We start from the raw sequence: 20,536 nt of genomic DNA, 5'->3' as shown, positions 1-20,536 counted from the left end.
TTGTTATTTTTATAAGCGGAGGTAAATGTTCGATTTGTTCGACTTAAATTATATAAACAGTGTTTTTCTTTCCTACGCAAAAAAGGTTCGTTACCGTTTTATTGGGAGGCAGAGCGTTACACAGTTTCTTCTTTCTTAATTCCTCTAACTCTAGTCTATCATGGATGAAAATAAACGAGTGCACCGTGAACGGAATTATAACACGGAACCTTTCTCGACGAGAGAAATTGACAAAACTGAAAAAACGAAGCACTTATTATAGAGTGTTTTGTAATTTTCTGCTCACAAAAACTTGTACCAATGATATATTGAGTTCAATAAATCGTCCTTGAACTGTTTTCAATGTTACATCTTCAAACCTTACAAAAAAGCACACAGTGTCATATTACTCTCTATATATGTATATTCTTTGTAAAGTACTGCGTTTGCAGAAATAACGGGGAAAATGTCGCCTTCACATCGCACAATATGCAAACTATACAATTATTTTGTACACGAACCGTTTATTAAATGCTACTTGAATAAGATTTTCCACGGTTACATACGACTAAAAACATAACGTCGAAATAAACACGTATTTACAGTAATATATGATATCATAAAAATAAACTTATCTCTCAAAATTAATTTGTAGATGAAAAAATGCACACATATATGAAATTAATGCTTGACCTATACTGCAATTTCGCTACATATACGTATGTGGTGTATGTGTGTATATATATATATATGTATGTATTTAAAAATTAGTTGAACGACACCCATAGATCGCACTAAATCGATTTAACCCTGTACTTTTTCAACTTTAGATTTCTTTTTACCCTCCAGAAGTTGCACTCGCTCGACTTCGGTGAGCGGTGTCAAAACATTCGTCACCACTCCGGTTGCCAAGGTATGATGTCCATCTCGTAATGTAAATCTCTGCCCCTTTTCGCAGACCATCGGTCTTATCAATTTTAACACGGCCCTATAAACAAAAGTATCAAATACAATATCTGCTCGACAGTGGACAGTCGCAAGATGAAGACAAATTTTTTCTTTTCTCATAACAGACATGTATAACACTTACGTAAAATCTTCCCCAGGCATAACCAAATCTTTCTTCTGCAAGTTCATTTGCGTCGCAACGTCCCAGGTTTTGCAAAACATTTGAGCATGCATTTGATTATTTATGGGCTTCTTTCTACCTCCTTCCGCGGAGGTCAACATGTATATCTGACATTCCATGTGATCGTGAGCTTTCATTGTGCCAGGCTTGCACATTATCATACCTCTTCTAATATCTTCCCTCTTCAGACCACGAACTAAAGCACCCAACTGGTCTCCAGCATGGGCTTCCTCCAGTAATTTATGAAACATCTCTATTCCCGTTATGATACTTTTGAAGCGCTTGTTAAAGCCAATTATTTCGCACTCATTACCCTTCTTTATTTTGCCACGCTCCAATCTGCCTGATACCACTGTCCCCCTACCAGCGATAGAAAAAACACTTTCTACAGGCATTAAAAAGGGTTTGTCTAAATCTCTTATAGGAGTTGGTATATGAGAATCCACAGCATCCAATAGTTTCAATATAGATTCCTTTCCTATTCCCGGATTGTTCCCCTCCAATGCGCAAAGTGCGCTGCCCGTTACGATAGGTATCTTATCTCCGTCATAACCCATTTCGGTAAGCAATTCCCGAATCTCCATTTCCACCAATTCGATCATTTCTTTGTCTGCTGCATCAATCTTTCCACAAAGAAGGATAAAAATTAAATAAAGTTTAACGCATCAATGTCGTTGTTGTTCATTCTAAGATTAGAAAGTTATACCTTGTTAACGAAAACTACTATATGGTCAATGCCAATTTGTTTGGCAAGAAGTACGTGTTCTCTTGTTTGAGGCATAGTACCATCCGTAGCAGCAACCACAAGAATAGCTCCATCCATCTGTGCCGTACCCGTAATCATATTTTTAATATAGTCGGCATGGCCAGGACAATCCGTGTGTCCGTAATGACGGTTGTCCGTTTCATATTCGATGTGAGCTGCATTGATTGTAATACCACGTGCTTTCTCCTCGGGTGCATTATCAATTTCCGCGTAAGCTTTTATCTGTGCTAACTCTCTTTCGGCCAGAACTAACAAGTAGAGAAATAATTGTAATGCTATTATATCGACTAACAGGTTGAAAGAAAGGGACTCAATGAATGGAACAACCGTGGTACACAGTGTAGGGGAGAAAAAAATCAGTGAATCAAATCCAGGCCCTTTTACTCTACGGGCGGCTACTCTTTATAATTGAGCTATCCGGACTGTCAGCGATTTTTCGTCTTCGAATTCATCTTTATAACGTATGTACACAAAGATGGCTGTTGCCGCCGCACTACCGCTTCTTAAATTACCTTTAGTGATTGCTGCTGTGAGCGTTGTTTTCCCATGATCGACGTGGCCAATCGTGCCGACATTACAGTGCGGTTTGTCTCTGGAAAAGACTTTCTTCTCAGCGTAAAATCTCTGTGTTGTAATACACGGTAAAAAGGAGCCGATACCTAACCTAGAACGAAATTGCTGGAACGACGAAGTTATTTAATGTGATAATTGTCGAGAGAAACTACCTAAATAGTTGTAGTTGTAGACAGAAAATTTTTAGTAAAATTCTCTTACGTGTTTAACGAGATGTTCGAAGTAAAACAATTGGTTTACTGTCCGTTTGAGTACTGAAAAAAGGAAACCGTTAAAACGCATAATTATGTTCGATTCGCTTCATCTTGTGTAAAATGTAATGTGGTGATATGAAAAATAGAAAAGATTTCCATGGATTTACATACCCGGGTTAAAAATAACTTTCCCGGAATTAAATGCCATGTCTATCAATATGTATTGCTGTTCAAACCGCGATTATTAGACAACTAATTAACTCGTGTTATAATATCCAGACGAGTGCTTCACAGTTCACAGTCATTCACATCAATTCACATCAATTCACAGTGCTTCAGAATGCCGTGCATAAAGGTATAAGTAAACTACAGTAGCGGCACATGCGGCAAGCGGCAGTGAGTGGAACTATGTATTCGTTAACTTATGTATTCGTTATTCGGCATGATTGAATGTGCACAATGTATGTGATAATGATTTACGTGTACTTACGACAGTTGTTTCTGATCGTTTCACTTCCTCTTATTTGTAACGCTCGTGTTATTTACTGCTTTAATTTTACTTTTTATATATCACATTTAAATAGAGGCAGCAATGATTTTGGGTTTTCATTATGAGAACACCGCGCATTGCGTACATGTAGATATGTACATCATACATACGTATATATGTACATCCACCCAGTCAGCCAACCTGCAAAGCCAAATTTCGTCCAATGCCTTTTACATATAATGTTATGTATACATGTATATTCAATAACTTCTCATAATTTAAAAGGTTTTGATTTTTTCACTACATTGTACCGTACAATGCCGTACACGTAGACATACATGTACATAGGTACGTTGAAATAAAAATGCAAATTAATGTCCTCTAGCGATGGAATTTTATATTGGTGAATAGCTTGGGAATTTCATCGTAGATGGCGCCATCATGTAAGTTTTTGTGGCGGAAATTTAATTTAAAAAAAATCTATTACTGGAATCTTCCGGAAATGGTTGTAAGTCTTTCAGGACAATAATATTTAATATTTAATAACTTTTTATAATTTGTAATTTGTAGCATGACTGTTCGGTAGTTTCTGGAAGAACGTCATTATACATATGTATGGTATGTATGTATAGGTACGTAAACGAATGTTGACATTTTTACTGACCAAGGTCTGGACATTTTCACAACACAACAAGGAAATAGGTTTTCAACATTCTCTGTAATCCGATCGTTCTTCTTTTTTCGGTAGAAAATGGGACCGGACGAGACGCAAATACGCACGCGATGAAATTAATGACCGAGGGCTAATTAATCCTGAGAGAATAACGAGCATCAGAATGGTCGGTAATGTCGTCGTTACTGCATAATTTGCAGATACTTGGCCACATGAAGACTTATAATCGGAGAGACGCATCCGGAGTGCAAGAGATAAATTAGAAAAGATATCGTATAATTGCAGTACTATCGTATACTTACTTGGTGTATTTCGAAGCAAATCACGGAAGATAGGATGTCGAGGATGATCTATGTATCGCTTTATTGATTCGAATGAGTTGCGAAGCTGTGGTTTCGTGAATTTGACGATGCGAGTTGATAAAAATTTTCCTCCAATAATATCGAGATGTATGTACAACAACGGGTAGTGACGCGTGGTCGAAAGTTTAACGGTTCTCGAGCGTACATGTATACCTACATGTACCATCCGCGATCACGTTCCTCTTGCTTTTTATCGTCATCTTTTCGCATCTCGTGTATATGTATGTATATCGTTTTTTACAGAACGATCGGACAAGTGTCGATGTCAGTTTCTAATTTCGTCAAGCCTCGACAGTTTCTAATTTCGTTTAACTACATTGCGTTTCTTTTACGGGTTTATCGTAGTTTCGAGCGGGTCCTTTACCCCATACCGGAACCCCGTCTCTCGGAGATTCTCGCGGCAACCTCTTTTTCTTTTGTTCGAGCCTTGGACGATCCTCAATTTACATTCCGACGTATACATATAGTTGATCGCCACGTTGCTTCCTGTTACCCGTGCGATTCCCACTTTCCGTTTCCCGCTTTTCGTTTCCCCCACATGCCACTTGCTGTTTTTCAAGCAGACAGAAACGGAGAGACTCGCGTGTCACAAGAAACGAAATCGGTGACACAACAAATGAAAACACCCTGTTGCAGCTAAGTACTTATGGAAGAACCGTTTGTTCAGGTGCAACCATTCGAATCATCCATGGACGATAAAAGTATAGACAAAGATGACGGTCTCGTTGGAATACCAATGAATTTCGAGCGTAGCCTGTGCGTGAGCGGAATTCTATATAGGCCGCGCGGCACTTGTCGTTCCTCATCCACTTCCTTTCCCTCTTCCTGCACGTGTTTACGTGACCCCCGATCGATCGGATCTCACCACTCTTGCGACGAATATCCCGTAAACCTATGGTAACCTATCGTTACGGACGGTTAAATGATTTTTCGATCGCGCGTTCCTGTTTTCGCGGAAAAAAGGGGAAAATGACGAAAACAATCGCGGAAGGGAAAGCGATTCGAAGGATGAAATTACGATCGCAATCGAGACTAACGATGAGACTAAGACCGAGACCGAGACCGTAGTAGACCATGGTAAAGAGTAAAGAGGTGGGAGAACGAGGGAACGCGGTTCTCTTTGCTTTACCATGGGCCGAGCACGGGGACTGAAAGCAAACAGGGGGGTCTGTTCAGTCCGCTTTCAGTAATCCAGTCGTATGTACGCGCAGCAGATAGCGCACACTTGAAAATTCCCATCGTTTGCACGTATCTCTTTCAGCGAGTTAATTACCAGAAAGGATACAGGATCGACAGCGAATCCTCGGACAGAGTCGATCGACTATCGAACCGGAAATGATTCGTGGAAGTTGTCGGACAATTTTCCTTCTTGTCGTCGCGATTGACTATTTGGTGAGTTTGAATGACCATTTCGATTTCAACGAACTCTTCGGTTATATTTTCCACCATTTGTTGGGTGATTTTCTATTCGCAAAAGAGATGACAACGAAAAAGCGTGTCACAGGATCGTGCGCGCTCGACGAGGGCTATTTCAACGTAAAAAACGTAACATCGAGATAACGATTCGAAATTTCAAAGATTCTAGCATCGTTTCATCCGGTAGTATCGCAAGTGGTTCGACGATGACCGATAAAACGGCAAATCTTACGGTTGCTCGTGTTCGTTCGCATCGTCGATTTCGCTACCGACTGACTAACGGTGCGCATACGCCTGAATACGCCTGAATACGCGTGGATACCCGTGGGCCGTGGACACGCGTGCGAAACGGTTGTCGTGTTGCATCTTTTCCCTTCTGTTCTCGGAGAGGATAGTTCCCATTAGAGTTACTGTCAAAATTCTTCGAAGGTTCGTCGTGTTTCAGGATATCCTCGTGTGTTCGCCAACAAGCAGAAACGCGAAGCTAGGCGATCGGTGCAACGAGGAGGAAAATTGCAGTTCCAGCATTGTCGGTAGTCACTGCCGTTTCGGTTACTGTCGGTGCACACCGTATTTCGCTCGATACAACGAAACGCATTGTCTCGAGGGTGAGAGAATTTCTTTCGTATCTTCTCGCGAGAATTCTCTAGCCTACGCGCAGACCTGCAGGAGGAAGTAACGATGAGCTTTCGTTTATTTCTTTTTTCCGATGAAACAGCGACACTTTTGGGCCAGGAATGTTTGGTGGAGGAGCAATGTTCTTTGAAGGTGGCCAACAGCGGTTGCTTCGACGGACTTTGTAGTTGCAAAGAAGGATTCTTGCAGTTTCGTCGGCACACCTGTCTGGGTCGTAAGTGACGGGCTTTTTCTACGAAATTTCAACCAACAGCGATTTAACATACCTACCGTTCGTTAACATTTTTTTGATTCAGCGGCAAAACTCGGCGAGGTCTGTTACGAGCACGCCCACTGCAGACTCTGGCAAGAGAATTCTCATTGCGACTTTTTCATTCCTGACTTGTTTGGCCGATGTCAGTGTACCGCGCCGATGCGACGGGAAAACGATATTTGTCGAGTGGACGATCTCGTCAGATCAACTTCCTATGCGGCCGGTTCGACGAAAGCGGACACGGGGACCGAGGACGATCTAGATTCGGTGTTCGAAGATCGACCGGAGGAAATAGGTTTGACTCGAAAAATTTCTCGGATCTAGATTCCAGAAAAAAAATAGTACCGATTCGTTTCGCAGACCGAATTCCAATTACTTGGCCAAAGACCGATGTAACTAGAATCCCGGTGAAACTGTTGTGGGAAACGGAGAGCACGGATGACTCGAGGGTTAATCCGACAGAGCCGAACGTCACCGAGGACGACGACACGATCGTCGTCGAAGCGGTAACGGAATCATCGACAATGCCGATCTCAGGTTGGTCATTGGGTAAGTCGAAGAAAATCGAAAGAAATCGATATCGAGGCGGCGTGGCGTGGCGCGACCGCGACGTCGTGTCGGATCAGAAGGCCTGAAAGATCGATGCTTCCGTAGGACCCGAGAAAGCGGATCGACACGAGGTGACCGCAACGACACCTGTCAGCCTTGGTCACGACTGTGTCTCCGATCTGGAGTGTCGTCTGGCCGATCCGTATTCGAGGTGCATCGAAGGGATCTGCGAGTGTGGGTTCCAAGGGAACACGAGCTGCTCCGCGAGAAACAGAGGATGTACAGCCGGTACTTTTCAGTGCAAAAGCTCCGGAGTTTGCGTCAGCTGGTTCTTCGTCTGCGATGGGAGGCCGGATTGCGCGGACGGATCGGACGAGCAGTGTTCCGATCTAGAGTATCGATGCCCGTCCGGATCGTTTCGTTGCGAGAAAAGCAAATTGTGCGTGTCGAGAGCGGCTCTCTGCGACGGCGCTCGCGATTGTCCGCACGGCGAGGACGAGATTGGCTGCAACAACAGACGAAGTACGTGTGACGATGTAGATTTATGTATCATACTTTTATATTCATGGGCGTAGCCAGAAGGAGGACATTGTGGTCTCCCCCTCTTCTCTGGACGAAAAAACTGACTTTTACCCTATCCTCGAAGAAGATAACCTGCCTATACCGATGTGTACATCTAAATATAATATACATATATTTTGCTATTAAGCTTTTCATCGGTGGATCGTTAAGTTATATCTATCGGATTGGATTTACAGAATGTCCGGACGGAGCATTCCGATGCAACAATGGTCAATGCTTGCCGGCGTATGAATTTTGCAACGCCGTGGTGTCCTGTCGAGACGGTAGCGACGAACCAAGGGAAGCGTGTCGAACACCAAACCGTGGACGAATCTCCTCGAGGCAGTGCCCATTCAGGTGCGACAACGGGAGATGCCGATCTGACGCGATCGTTTGTAGCGGTCGCGACGGTTGCGGAGACGGCTCGGATGAGAGACGTTGCTCCGTTTGCAGTTAGTATTCTTTTTCTATCCTATCTCTATTCGTTATCCGTTCGCTCTTCTGTTTTTCACGGACGGACGGATGGACGGTAATTTTCCCGGTGCTCGCGATACTGTGTAACTACGTGCTACTCTAGTTTGAACGTTATCTATCGCATTTCTGTTTCAGGATGTTCGACATTTCCTTAATTTACTCGCGAACCCTTGGATGCATCGAAATGGCCGTGGTGCTCTCGTGATACTCCAGAAAAATCGAAAACACAAGAAATTCGTAAAACGGTCCGAGGAATTGTAAAGAAAAAAATGTAGGAACGCGATCGAACGAAGAAAGAAAAGTTTACGAAAGGAAATTCGAGTTTCGGGATTGCGTGCGACTGAGCAGGATGATACCCAACCAGCCTGGAATCGTAATCCACTGTCCGATACGATACAACGCTGTTTCGTTTCGCGATCGATACACTTTCCACCAACAAGCAATTCTTATTGAAATCGACCGAGAACACAGAAATAACTCCCTTCCAAATACGATTACGCGCGGTATTAGGCAATTTTATTCTTAGACGGTCGCACTTGGTCAAAGTCGACACACACGGCTCGTCCCCGATGCGAGAACTCAGACGGAATTCGAACCTTGAAGTTATGTGTCTAGGAGATCGCAACCGATCTGGGGATTACCGTTGGAGTCGGAAAATCGTCGTCGTCGTCGTCGTCGTCGTCGTCGTCGTCGTCGTCGTCGTCGTCGGGTGTACGTCAATACGCGAAAGAGACAACTAGAGATTGCGCTCCGGAAGTCGTACTAGGTAGTTGAATGACAAGGCTTTCCGCGGGGACGAGAAATCCCGCACCCATGAGAGTCGTGTTTGTTAAACCCTCGAGGTGAGTACAGAGGAGACAGCAGAGACACAGACACTCTAAATACCAGCAGACAAAATGATCGACCGTGTGTTCGTCGGCCTTCGTCGTTGCACGTCGTTTCTCGTCGCCCTTTGACCTTATTCGCTCTCTCGGTGTTGCTACGCGTCGCGGATCGTCAGTGTTCGTTGGGACTCGGTCGAGAGTACGAGAATCGAACGAGTCTCGCGGGGTGTTTGCGTCGACGCAACACGTTCTCCCCTGATTTGGAATTACTATCGTAACACCGTCGATTCTCGTGTTCGTCTACCGAGCTCCGCGCGCGATTCTCTCAACCTACGATGGTCGGTATATCACTTGTTGAAACATCAAAGGAATCTAACATTTCGGGTCTTGGGGCAGTGGGGCCGGATGAATCGACACGTACGAGCCGTTGATTTGTTCGATCGTTCGTTCGTCGCGTCTGTCTGCGTTCGATACGGGAACACAAAGTCACTCCATGTATCTGGTGTTTGTGCACGGAGCCGTGTTGTGGTGTCAGCGATGCGCATGAACGATGACTATTGGCCGGTATCGCGCGAAAAGCAAAATTTCCTCCCCGAAATGGTACACACGCGACGGTGAAACAGTACAATACGGGTACGGGAAAATAGTCGGGACGCGACTACGAGCGACGACATCATGCGAAACGCAAAGAAACGATCTCGTTTCGTCGAGTACGTGTGCCGATGGCCCGGTCTTGTGTTGCTGTTGCTACCGATCGGTCTTCTGGCGAGCCTTTATGTTGCCTCCTCCGAGGAGGAATACAAATTCGAGCCTCGATATTCGAACTGGTACAAGTCGTATAATGTCACGGAAGGTGAGTAAAGACGTGTACAAAGGTATCGCCGTCTAGAGTAGCCTAAAGTAGCCTAATCCAGAGACCAGCGGAAATCGGGACTCGGCGCTTTCTCGTAGATTTCCCAGAAAGGATGGACGGTTACTTGGTGTGGAATCCTCGGTGCCAAATGCCCTCGAAACATCCGCTCGATCCCGCGATTCGATCTTACGTGAAAAAGGAGAGGTTCGAGAATTGCTCCAACGACATGCCGTTTACGGGTCTGATTCGGGAGGACAACGGCAGTGTGATTCTGTTCGTTGATCCCGCTGCCGCGGCACTTCGTCCCGGCTTGGAGTGTTGCTGGTCAGCCGTGCTCCGAGACACGAACAAATCGCCGGTGACTAAGGGAAAGCTGACGAGCAAGAATAACGGAGTCGACTCGTCGATCGTGTGAGTCTCCTAATCTCAACTGACAAACAGGTAACGCCGACACACGACACACCGACGATAGACCGACGATAGACCGACGATAGACCGACGATAGACCGACGATAGACCGACGATAGACCGACTATAGACCGACGATAGACCGACGATCAACCATCGCATCGAACGCGACTCGTTACGCGATCGGTCCGTTTTGCAGGGTGAAACGATGCGAGAGCTTCGACGGCATGACCGCGTTGCCAGACGGTATCGAAGCAGCGATGGTCGCCTGCAGCCAGAAGCCGAACGGCAAACCGATCTATCGAAACGTTCACGCGGTCCTCGGCCTCGACAAAGTACGCGGTCGTTTGCATCGGAACGACACTCAACCGCCGGAAGCAACCGGATCCACCGACCGTTTCGGCACCCTCTCTAGAAAGCTGAGCGTTCTCGTGATCGGCATCGACAGCGTTAGTCGTTTGAACTTTCTGCGCAGCGCGCCAATCACCGAGAAATACTTACGCGAAACCGGTTGGGTTCCCATGAACGGATACAACAAGATGGCTGACAACACCTTCCCGAATTTGATGGCGATTCTGACGGGACAGAGCCAAGAGCAAGCCTACTCGAACTGCAAGCCGACCACACCGTATAGCCTCGATCGATGTCCCTTTCTCTGGCGAAATTTTCGCGAGGCAGGCTACGCGACGGCCTACGGCGAGGACGAGACCGATATAAACACCTTCAACTATCTGAAAGTCGGTTTCGTTGATCCCCCAACCGATTATTATCTTCGGCCTTACATACTCGCTTGCGAGAAACTTCTCAAGGTGAAAAAGAGGTGCGCTGCAATTTCATCTCATTCTTTCCCCGTTTACCGTCAACCAACCACCATCTCCACTCGCTGCTCGCATTAAATCACTTTCATCAGTTTCCTTTATTTACAGGTTTCATCTGAAATACTGCACCGGACCCGAGACCAGCTTCGACCGGATTCTCGACTATGCGATCGAATTTGCGCGAACGTTCCTCGGCCTACCGTACTTTGGCTTCTTCTGGACCTCGAGTATTAGCCACGAAAACGCGAACGCGATCTCATCGATGGACGCTCGATTGTCCGCCAAGATCAAGTACTTGGAACGGGACGGTGTGCTGAACGACACGATGGTGGTGTTCCTGAGCGATCACGGGATGCGTTGGGGCCCGATCAGGAACACTTTTGTCGGCTGGTACGAGGAACGACTTCCGTTCCTTTATATCTGGCTGCCGGAATGGTTCCGTAACGAGCGACCGTACGCTTATCCGTCGTTGCGCGCCAATCAGCATAGGTTAGTCTCGCCGTTCGACCTGTACGAGACGCTCAGAGAGGTGCTCAGCTTGTCGGGCGGACAAGCGAAAGCGTCCCCGGCGTGCGCCGATTGCCGTAGTTTACTCGGTCGCGTGCCGCGGCAGAGGGGCTGCTCGAACGTTGGAATTTCCTCGCATTGGTGCGCCTGTACAGCGTTCAACCCCGCCGACCCTCGCGATCCGATCGTCCAGAAAGGCGCGCAAGCTTTCCTCGAGCACGTCAATGCTCGCGTCGACCCGTACAAAGATAAAAAAGGTAGACGGCTGTGCGCGAAGCTTCGCCTAAAGAAACTCCATCGAGTGGACCGCGCCCTCGATTTCACCGTCTCGACCGATCTAGCGTTCTTCTATCTCATACAACTCGCGCCCGGAGACGGTAAGTTCGAGGTGACCGTGCGATACCACGAGAACGCTACTTACACCGTTTCCGATCACGAGGTGAGCAGGCTCAACGCGTACGCGTCCTCCGCCAAATGTCTCGATCGCGGGCTGAAACAATACTGTCACTGTCTCAGGTAAGGGGGACCAGGCCAGGACCAGGCCATTTCCGAACTCGTCATTTCGATACCTCGACGTCGCGCGACTGCACCGCACCACCGGATTCCACTTCTGAAACGCGAACTTCGCGATCGCCAAAGAATCTACCAAAGTGCCAAATTCAATCCTCGTTGCATCGTCACGAATTTCTGCGTCGTTCGTTGTTCAAACTTTGCCTACCTTGCGTACGCTAATCGCAAATCCGTCACGATCGATCGCGCCAACGATAAAATCGTCGAGCATATTGAAACGCGCGTAGTAACTAGCCTGAACAAAAATATCTGTATCTCTATCTTTATCATTCTTTAGAAATATATATTTACACAAACACGCGCGCGCGCCCACATATATTTAAACATAAAACACACGCGCGCACACACACACACACATGCTCAGGCACGAACACAAACACGTGCGAAAGCGAGAGCGAGAGAGAGAGATAGAGATAGAGAGAAAGCACGCGCGCGCGCGCATATATTTTAGTACGTCTTTAATCGCTCTCTACTTGGACCGATGACGCGCTACGACGAAGCAGGTAACATCGACAAGATACAATATAGTAACATAGGACCGTTTTACGAAACCGCATCGTTGAGTTTCAACGACACGCGTACATGAAATAAAACATTTTTGCGAGAAATGTTAGACAAATTCTTTTTTTTTTTCTGGTTGATTCGCCCGAGAGCAAATCGCTCCGTGTTTCGGCGTCCCAAACAGCATAATCGTAACCGACTGTTTGCGACCGTGACCGACCGTCACGTTTCTGCGAGCCAAAACTCCGTCCAAAACTCTGATATCTTCACAGAGGCTTTCTAAGTCGCAGCTCGAATACCGACGGCCGCGGCGGTGTCGCTGGCTGCCGGAATCGATCAAAGTCGGATCGGAAACGTGCAGGAAGGTCTTCCGATTCATTTCGAATTCGCAATTACTCAGTTTCTCGTAGCTGTGTATCGCTCGAAACGTGCCGATTCTGCTAACATGGCCATCGCGCGAACAAACGGAGAACTTTCTTGCGGATCTCTTGAACGTGCTGCACGGTGTCGAAGCTGTCGTCGAACAGCTACTTGCGCATTGCCATTTTCCGGTTCTCACCCCGAAAAGTCGAACGATTGCGTTTTTCGATCGATAGAAATCTTCTCCCACCTCTTCCTCTCTCTCTTCTCCTTCTCCTCCTTCTTGTTTCTCCCCTTCCACGTCGTTTTCCTTATTCTCTTCTTCTTCTTCTTCTTCTGTTTTTTTTCGTTCCTCTTGCTTGACGGACACGCGTCGAAACGGCCAAATACGAGCGACATCGAAATCGCGAGGTTCCTGGGTCAAGATCGATCGGCAAACGGTTGCGCATCCGCAGGCTCCCTCGCAAGTACATCCAAATTGCGAAAGACCGTCGGACTTAACGCCGATATCGATCACGACTTCTTCGAGCCCTCGTTCGGTTGCTCGTTGGACCGTTTCCTCGGTTAGTCGGTTCGTTGATGTGGCTTCCGCGGTGATCCACTCGCCTCGTCCTCTTTCTCCGCATCCCGGCACGATGACGTTCGAAGCAGTGAGCGAGCTCCTCAGCTGCGAAACACACGAGGCATCGGCCGTGCCAATCGTACTCGAACTCTCGCGACTTCGAAGATACGCACCGAGAAGATCGGCGTCGATAGACACGGACGGCCGAGCTAGCATCACCGGTGTCGATTGCCCGCAGCTCCCTGACAGAGAAAGAGAGAGAGAAAGTTTTCCGGCCCTGCGTAACCATTGATGCCGTGGTTCTCTCGCCTCCTCTTCCTCCTCTCGACCGTTCCCACATTCGTTCTCGACCTTGCTTACAGTTTCACCTTCGACATTAACTTCGTCTACGCCTTCGCCTTCACCTTCGACTTGATCTTTCCTTTCGTGTTTATCCTCGCCTTCATCTACGCCTCTGCCTGTAGCCAAAGATTTTCACGTAGAACGGCTCGCTACGAAGAAATTCAATGAAAGCACTTACGCGTGTTCCCAAGATTTTCGAAGCCAGACTGGCTAAAATTTCGCGACATCGATCCCGGTGGGGTGACGTACGGCGGTGGTGGGCTGTCCGGTAAACAGAACGACGCGCGTTTCCGTGAGTCAGCGTTGCCTTCGGTGTTTGGTGCAGGCATCGTTACGCAGTTTCCACGACTGGTACTCGCTGTCTCTGCCGACGAGCAACCGGAAGATCGAACAACCTCCAGCCTCGAATCGACCGACACACACGTTTCGATTAAAGCAACTCGATGACATTCGCCGGCAATGGATCGTAATATGGGATACGAGACGACGCGGATTACTCACGAGCAACTACGTCCTGGAGAACCTCTACCTCGTGGGTCACGGCTGAATGCTCGCCTCTTTTTTCGGGCGACGATTTCAGAATCGAGCCCGAGCTTAACGACTTCGTCGTAGCCAGGGGGAGCTTCGTAGACAGGCGGATCGTCCGGCACCGAAATTTCGTCGATCCGTGCTCCATCTGCAAGACCGAACACTGTCGGCAATGACGGTGAGACATCGACGATGGTCGTCGCTTCAATTACTTTCACTTCCGGCCGACTAGTTTAGTCGGCACAAACATAGAATGTCTCGGCTCGTTAAGCGACACCGATGATCCGTTAAATTTGATAACCCGAACAGCCTAACCGATCCTACTCCTACCTAACAGCTCGCTGATTGTTTGCAATCTCGACTGCAGTTCCCTCTGCTGCCTCGCTCTGGCTCCCATTCTGTACAGCAGAACGATCAGCGCCGATATTAGAACAATCAAACCGAGGCTGCTCGCGACGAACACGAGGGTAGCCGTCTTCAAGTCCGGGTACCGATCAATCTTCGGAAAATAATAATTCGCCTTGTTCGCGTGCCACTTTCGATCTTGTGGTTCCACTTCCCAATCTGTGAAACATTCCCACACGCGATCGAACCTAAGAGAATCAGACTTGATCTTGAAACTCGTTCAATTTACCTCGGAAGCAAGTCGCTGGTTCATCACTGTTGTCTCCGCAATGATCGAAGCCATCGCAGTTTAACTGGCTAGGTATGCATCTATGATTGCGACAAAGGTAGTCGGATCCCGCGAAACAATCTGAAAATTGGAAAATAAAGCTGAAACGAGGCACGATCGAGCCCAATCTGTACCGTTTCACGCGCCGCCTCGCCTACCCATATAGCTAAAAGCTGCGTAGGCGATCGCTAGGTGAGAAGAGAGGCCGAACGTTCCACGAAGGCTGACGTGAAAACCGCTTGTAACGGGAGCAACGTGTTCTCTGTGCCTTGGCGGCTGCACCTGACTCGCCGGATGTCTCAAAATCTCGAGCGGCAAAAGGGCCGAAGTCGGACCCTGTCTCACCACCAGTTCCGTGTTTCCAGCTAAAGCAAAGGAAGATTGAATAAGGTGATGCACGACGCCTATCTACGTCGTGACATGTATCCCTACTCACCCATGTCCGCGAACGTGACTACCTTCAAGTACATATGCGTTTTCATGTGCAAAAAGTTTTTCGGAGGTCTAATCAACCACACGCAATCATACGTCTTTACACCTTCGCCGACCATGTCCATCATGGTGATAGCTCCGCCAAGGTTTTCCACGTAACCACCGCAGTCGGTTATCGGCTGCACGGATTTGTCGTACGCGTGCCCGACCACGAACGAATAGAAAGCCTTGTAACCCAAACCTGTCCCGCCGTTCGCATAGAATCGTATTAGCAACGATGGTCCGGAGCTCATTATCACGGGCGGACGAAATCTCGCACCACTGCTCACGTCCAGTCGTTGCCCGTTCCAATCGTAGAACTGAAATTTCCATCGGAACAGAAACCATTGGGGAAACTACGATACTTATATCGATCGTTCGCGGTCGATCGCTCACCTCCATTATCGACACCGTCGCCAATTGGAAATCACTGAAGAGCAGCCTGACGCGACACGACGGAGCATCGCTCGGACAGGTAACCACGTATTCGAGGCCCAAATCACGAGGGTAACGGGCGGGAAAGAACGGGGACGTTAAAATCCCACCGCCTGTGCTGTTCAGTCCCTTCGCCGCCGCCGCCGCCGCCGCCGCTACTTGACCGGTCGCAGTCAATTCCGTGCCTTTCAAGTGCAACCTGTTCCCTGGGAAATGAAACCATAAAATGCTTTCGAGTACGCGACTCTCTGGTCTTGTAAAAACTGAAGGCGACGCGTTACGCGCTTACTCTCCGCCGTGTATTCGAGTGTGAACGCGTGCATGTGCGACTGACTGTAGAGTAACGTGATCGATAGAGTTCTCGTGCTCGATCTGTACGTAATAGGTGCATACAATCCGCAGAACGGCGTTCCGGACACGTCCTCGTACGGTGGTTCCGAGATCCACACGTAGTCGCACCTAATCAGAAATCAAACGATCGGAGTCAACTCTATGTATTCCAAGACGCTCGACGCAAATAATGATCACGGTTACATGCATACCTGCATGGACTATCCATTATGACGCTGCCGTCACCGCAATGGTGCGGCAGCGCGATATTTTCAAAGATGACGGTTACCACGCATGAGGGGCACGTCACCAACTCGAGAGTGCACTGAGCGTGAGAACTGTTGCTCGCGAAAATCCGCGAACCGTCCTGTCTCGCTTCGTTCTTCGCGAACGACACGTTTTTTGCGTACAGAATCCCTTTCTCTCCTAGCTCGAGATACAATCGTCGTCCGTTTTGAGCTCCACAGATATCTTCGTTGCGAACCACGTCGCCTTCCGCGTTCACGACGATCCACCACCACAGTAGTATCGCTAGAAATGATTTCAAACATCGACCACCGATTAATGACAACTTCACTCACCCTACACCAAAACCGATTATTTTGTACGTTCTTTTGCTCGGATCACGGTCTATCGCGAGATTGCAGGAACACTTACCGAAACGGAACCGACGGTACATCTTCTTCCACCGGGAGACAGAAGAAAATGTTCTTCTGTCTCCCGAGAAACCTATCGCGATTACGTACGTAGTAATTTCATTAGTTCGCGACACTGTTACGTACCTTCTTATTATGGTATAATGCATTTTTATGGTATCGCTTGCGCGTTCAGTTTTCCCGCCTTCGACCCTGCGAACAGAAACTTTACGTAATTTTTAATCGACCACAGGCACCTAAACTCACGTCATCGTTGAATCGTACGAAACACGAACACTTCTCTGTTCGCACACTTCCAAAGTCCGTCTTATTTGTTTTGTCTAGTGTTGTTGTTCACGTGTCCGAGATGCGTATTATTGCTAATTGACAAATTCAACTTGGATCGATTAACGTTTTTAAACTCAAAGACGGTATAGGTTGCCGAAAAATGGCCGTCGCGATTGTGAAACATACCGGCGAGAACTCATCAAGAGCCAAACACAAAGCTAATAAACGACTATCGTTTTTGACAAAGTGCTGCACGTCACAGCAGGAAAACAGTGTGTACGACCGAACAGTGTTCATACTATCGGTAAATATCCGATTATTCTCAATTTACTTTAAGGCTTGCACATACCTACTTCCGTTGACAACTGTCAATGTTACATCGCAAATGCTGTGAACGAGTTGTAAAGCGCGCCACTCGATATATGTATAGAGTGTTCGGTGGTGTTCGGCTAACACTACTATCTAACTGCATCTAACAATGACCGTTACGATTCGTATCCCTCTGGCGGTTAACAATCAGAGTCCATGAGAAGGTGTCGCCACGGGTTAGAGATATTTTTTAGGTACAAGACACCCACTGTCAAACACTGGTCAAAACAAACTACATATGAGGGAGGGAGATTTGTCAAACGAAGCGCAACAGTTTCCGGACGATACATCAAATATGGAGCTTACCGTCAATATAAGCAGGCAAAGATTCCCATTTTGCATAGTTTGGACTCCGATACCAATTCTAACGTGAGTAAAGACACAACGTAAACAACGACAATTTCAGACTGCAGCTCGTGGTATGCATGCAAACATGTATACTTGTCACAGAGATCGGTAGAAATTATCATACATGACTTTGATTGGTCGATTCTTATAATGCCACCGAATCATATCTTCATCTTTACAAGAATCAACCAATCGAAGTCACGTATGATAATTTATATCCATCTCTGATACTTTGTGTATCGCACCACTGGTAACATCTCAATCGCATTTTCTTCGTTAGATTAGTCTGCGCGGTATGGTCGCAGCTATTCCGACACCAACGAGATACTTATGTATGTACAAATTATTTCTTTGATGGTCTATTTTCGTTTCGATATCAAGGTACTTTTTACCATTCATCGGTCATATGGGCATCGCTACTTCCATTGGCGTGATAAGGGATTTCGCTGGTCCTTATCATGTCTCTGAAGATAATATGGCTTTTGGAAATCCTACGAAATACTGGCAATTAAACTACGCTAAAGCGAAAGGAGGCGTTCAAGGATGGGATTCGGCTGTTGCCGAAGCTAGTGAAATTTACAAAAATAGAATGGTTAGTGTTTCAACTCGTGTGTCAATTGTTCAGATTCTTTATCCTCGAACGTTATTCTCCACAGCATAATTTATGCTGCGACAATTGTCACTCTCACGTGGCTACAGCATTAAATTTAATGTCGTACAATAGTACAAACAATTGGAACATGGTAAAGCTAGCGTTCCTAATTCTAATCTATGGAAAGTATGTGAGGTAAGTATCTTGTGCGTAACGTAAGAATATTTCTTCAATAGTCGAACACGTGTAAACATATATTTGCATTTAGTGTTCTAGCCTTTCTGAAAACTTGGATGCCTTTTTGTTTTCTCGTTGCTGCTGTAACCTCGTTTTGTCTATACCCACGATAACTGAAACACGCATCTCGGATAATTTCTTCGATTTGAGTGTGAATTGTATACTCCCGAAGCGTTGAGCAAAAATGTTGATTCCAAGCAAAGTACAAATCAATGTAATCCAGGATTTATTAAACACACTGGAGAATGCTTCAATATTGCATGTGTGTTACAGATCTATGTATAGTTCCCCATAAAGATATATCGTAGTCGTGTGTATTAACATAGAGGGAAGAAAAAAAAAAAGTCTGAAGTATGTTGGATTTGAATTTACATTGTGCGCCGCCGAACATTCGAGTTTTGCATTTCGGAAACCGCTGTTCCAACCCTAGGAACATGTTCACGTTCACGCCCGATTGATTTTAAGATCACGCTATATATCGTACGAGAATTATACACATAACATTGAGACTTACAGTACAACATAATCTTACAATTACCAACAAATCAATATTCTACGTCGGCAGCCGTGTAAAGGTGCGCTCGTTCCTTTACACAATTAAATAAATACTCTTTCGTTAAGAGTATATGTTATTCGTTTGTTGGAGCTTTTCAATCTCAAATGTTGCCATAAAAACCACTCATCGAACATTCCATGTGTACAAAACTCATTGAATCTCGTCTACAAGTTGCATTTCTCTATGCAAAGGCATCACTGCCCATTGCTACTATTCATCTCCGCTATAACCCCTTCTTCCAGAGAAAAGTTGTAATTGTAACTATCGGTCTGTATTCTTTCTATAAATGATAAGATTTCACCTATTCTAAGTCTATCTATCTCAAAGTCATTCTTCATACTGCTTTCCAACTGTTTGCACAATTTAAATGGTACGTCGTTCAAATAGTGAGTACTTTCCCCTTGATTATTCGAAGAGTGTATAGACAGCGAGGAATATCCCGAAATTGAAGAGATATAATCGCCAGTAGGGAATTCAGTCGCAGTTTGTCCAACGCGCGGAGGGACCGGTGGTGCAGGCCTTTTTTCAACAAATACATATCCTTCATCCTCTCTGGAAGTTTGTTCCTCCTCTGTAGGTTCTAACGACGGTTCCTTTTGATCCTTCTTCCTTCCGAATAGCCAAGACATTTCGAGCAAAGAATGTTCGTGCTATGAAACTGTAACGACAATTATATCTGTTCGTCCTGAAAAATACGAAAGGTTATTTTCGCGAATACAACGCGCTGCGATGTGACACTCCGTTAAGACAATGCGACAAAATGTAAAAATTCAACAATAGCGACGCGTGTCGCAATTTACGATTCGCGCGATAAACAACCCAACCAACAATTACTGACGCAAAGCACTTGAAATAAAAGAAAGATATACTTACAAGCAAGCACAAGGGAAGAATTAGTAATATTTAAGAACTAAAGCATCCCGTAAACCAGCAAGTCAGTACGATTTCGCGTAGCAAATAATAATTGCCCCTTTGTAACTGTGTAACTCAAGAAAAAATGATATTTCAATTAGAACAAATAAGAACACGTCGTAGTTGCGACTATGTGTAGTACCTAAATTACATATGTGTATGTGTGTATAGATTAGTGACTAGTGACTTTCCCTCGATCGGTGGTGGACGATCGAACGTAAATCCAAGATTTGGTTAGTTACGAAAACATTGTGGTTGCAACATAATCCGTTAGATGTTAGCACCGGAACGAGCGAGCGCCGAAGTGAATCGTCAAAATAGATACGAGAGAGGAACAACCGCAACGTCATAGCCGGGGCCGG

At 46.2% G+C, this 20,536-nt stretch overlaps 6 protein-coding genes across 6 annotated transcripts; 3 read left to right on the top strand and 3 right to left on the bottom strand.

The window, feature by feature from the left end:
• Positions 1-426: 426 nt before the first annotated feature.
• Positions 427-2,955, bottom strand: LOC107193836 (elongation factor Tu, mitochondrial-like). Its single transcript, XM_015583351.1, has 6 exons — positions 2,813-2,955; positions 2,649-2,701; positions 2,387-2,552; positions 1,815-2,122; positions 1,070-1,731; positions 427-967 (listed from the first exon to the last, which is right to left on the bottom strand). The coding sequence occupies exons 1-6, from the start codon at positions 2,847-2,849 to the stop codon at positions 784-786; spliced, it is 1,410 nt and encodes a 469-aa protein (XP_015438837.1). The 5' UTR covers positions 2,850-2,955; the 3' UTR covers positions 427-783.
• Positions 2,956-4,812: 1,857 nt separating this feature from the next.
• On the top strand, positions 4,813-8,249 carry LOC107193800 (low-density lipoprotein receptor-related protein 1). Its single transcript, XM_015583306.1, has 9 exons — positions 4,813-4,885; positions 4,947-5,052; positions 6,057-6,190; positions 6,301-6,432; positions 6,515-6,766; positions 6,832-7,020; positions 7,126-7,542; positions 7,779-8,033; positions 8,191-8,249. Exons 1-9 carry the CDS (start codon positions 4,813-4,815, stop codon positions 8,208-8,210), a joined length of 1,578 nt encoding a protein of 525 aa, XP_015438792.1. The 3' UTR covers positions 8,211-8,249.
• Positions 8,250-9,073: 824 nt separating this feature from the next.
• LOC107193825 lies at positions 9,074-12,636 on the top strand. The gene is made up of 4 exons (XM_015583336.1): positions 9,074-9,732; positions 9,831-10,143; positions 10,340-10,960; positions 11,067-12,636. The coding sequence occupies exons 1-4, from the start codon at positions 9,555-9,557 to the stop codon at positions 11,983-11,985; spliced, it is 2,031 nt and encodes a 676-aa protein (XP_015438822.1). The 5' UTR covers positions 9,074-9,554; the 3' UTR covers positions 11,986-12,636.
• Positions 12,637-12,645: 9 nt separating this feature from the next.
• LOC107193798 lies at positions 12,646-16,916 on the bottom strand. Its single transcript, XM_015583305.1, has 11 exons — positions 16,895-16,916; positions 16,450-16,768; positions 16,197-16,366; positions 15,869-16,113; positions 15,438-15,792; positions 15,160-15,366; positions 14,963-15,082; positions 14,659-14,892; positions 14,302-14,476; positions 13,979-14,202; positions 12,646-13,916 (listed from the first exon to the last, which is right to left on the bottom strand). Exons 1-11 carry the CDS (start codon positions 16,914-16,916, stop codon positions 12,646-12,648), a joined length of 3,342 nt encoding a protein of 1,113 aa, XP_015438791.1.
• Positions 16,917-17,729: 813 nt separating this feature from the next.
• Positions 17,730-18,970, top strand: LOC107193854 (transmembrane protein 222). Its single transcript, XM_015583369.1, has 4 exons — positions 17,730-17,898; positions 18,259-18,469; positions 18,534-18,664; positions 18,738-18,970. Exons 1-4 carry the CDS (start codon positions 17,768-17,770, stop codon positions 18,817-18,819), a joined length of 555 nt encoding a protein of 184 aa, XP_015438855.1. The 5' UTR covers positions 17,730-17,767; the 3' UTR covers positions 18,820-18,970.
• An 88-nt stretch (positions 18,971-19,058) lies between these two features.
• On the bottom strand, positions 19,059-20,533 carry LOC107193855. Its single transcript, XM_015583370.1, has 2 exons — positions 20,136-20,533; positions 19,059-19,947 (listed from the first exon to the last, which is right to left on the bottom strand). The coding sequence occupies exon 2, from the start codon at positions 19,889-19,891 to the stop codon at positions 19,457-19,459; it is 435 nt and encodes a 144-aa protein (XP_015438856.1). The 5' UTR covers positions 19,892-19,947; positions 20,136-20,533; the 3' UTR covers positions 19,059-19,456.
• Positions 20,534-20,536: the final 3 nt, after the last annotated feature.

Source organism: Dufourea novaeangliae, unplaced genomic scaffold (assembly GCF_001272555.1).
Source record: "Dufourea novaeangliae isolate 0120121106 unplaced genomic scaffold, ASM127255v1 scaffold30, whole genome shotgun sequence".
NCBI lineage: Eukaryota > Metazoa > Arthropoda > Insecta > Hymenoptera > Halictidae > Dufourea > Dufourea novaeangliae.
This window is presented reverse-complemented; position numbering and strand designations above follow the sequence as displayed.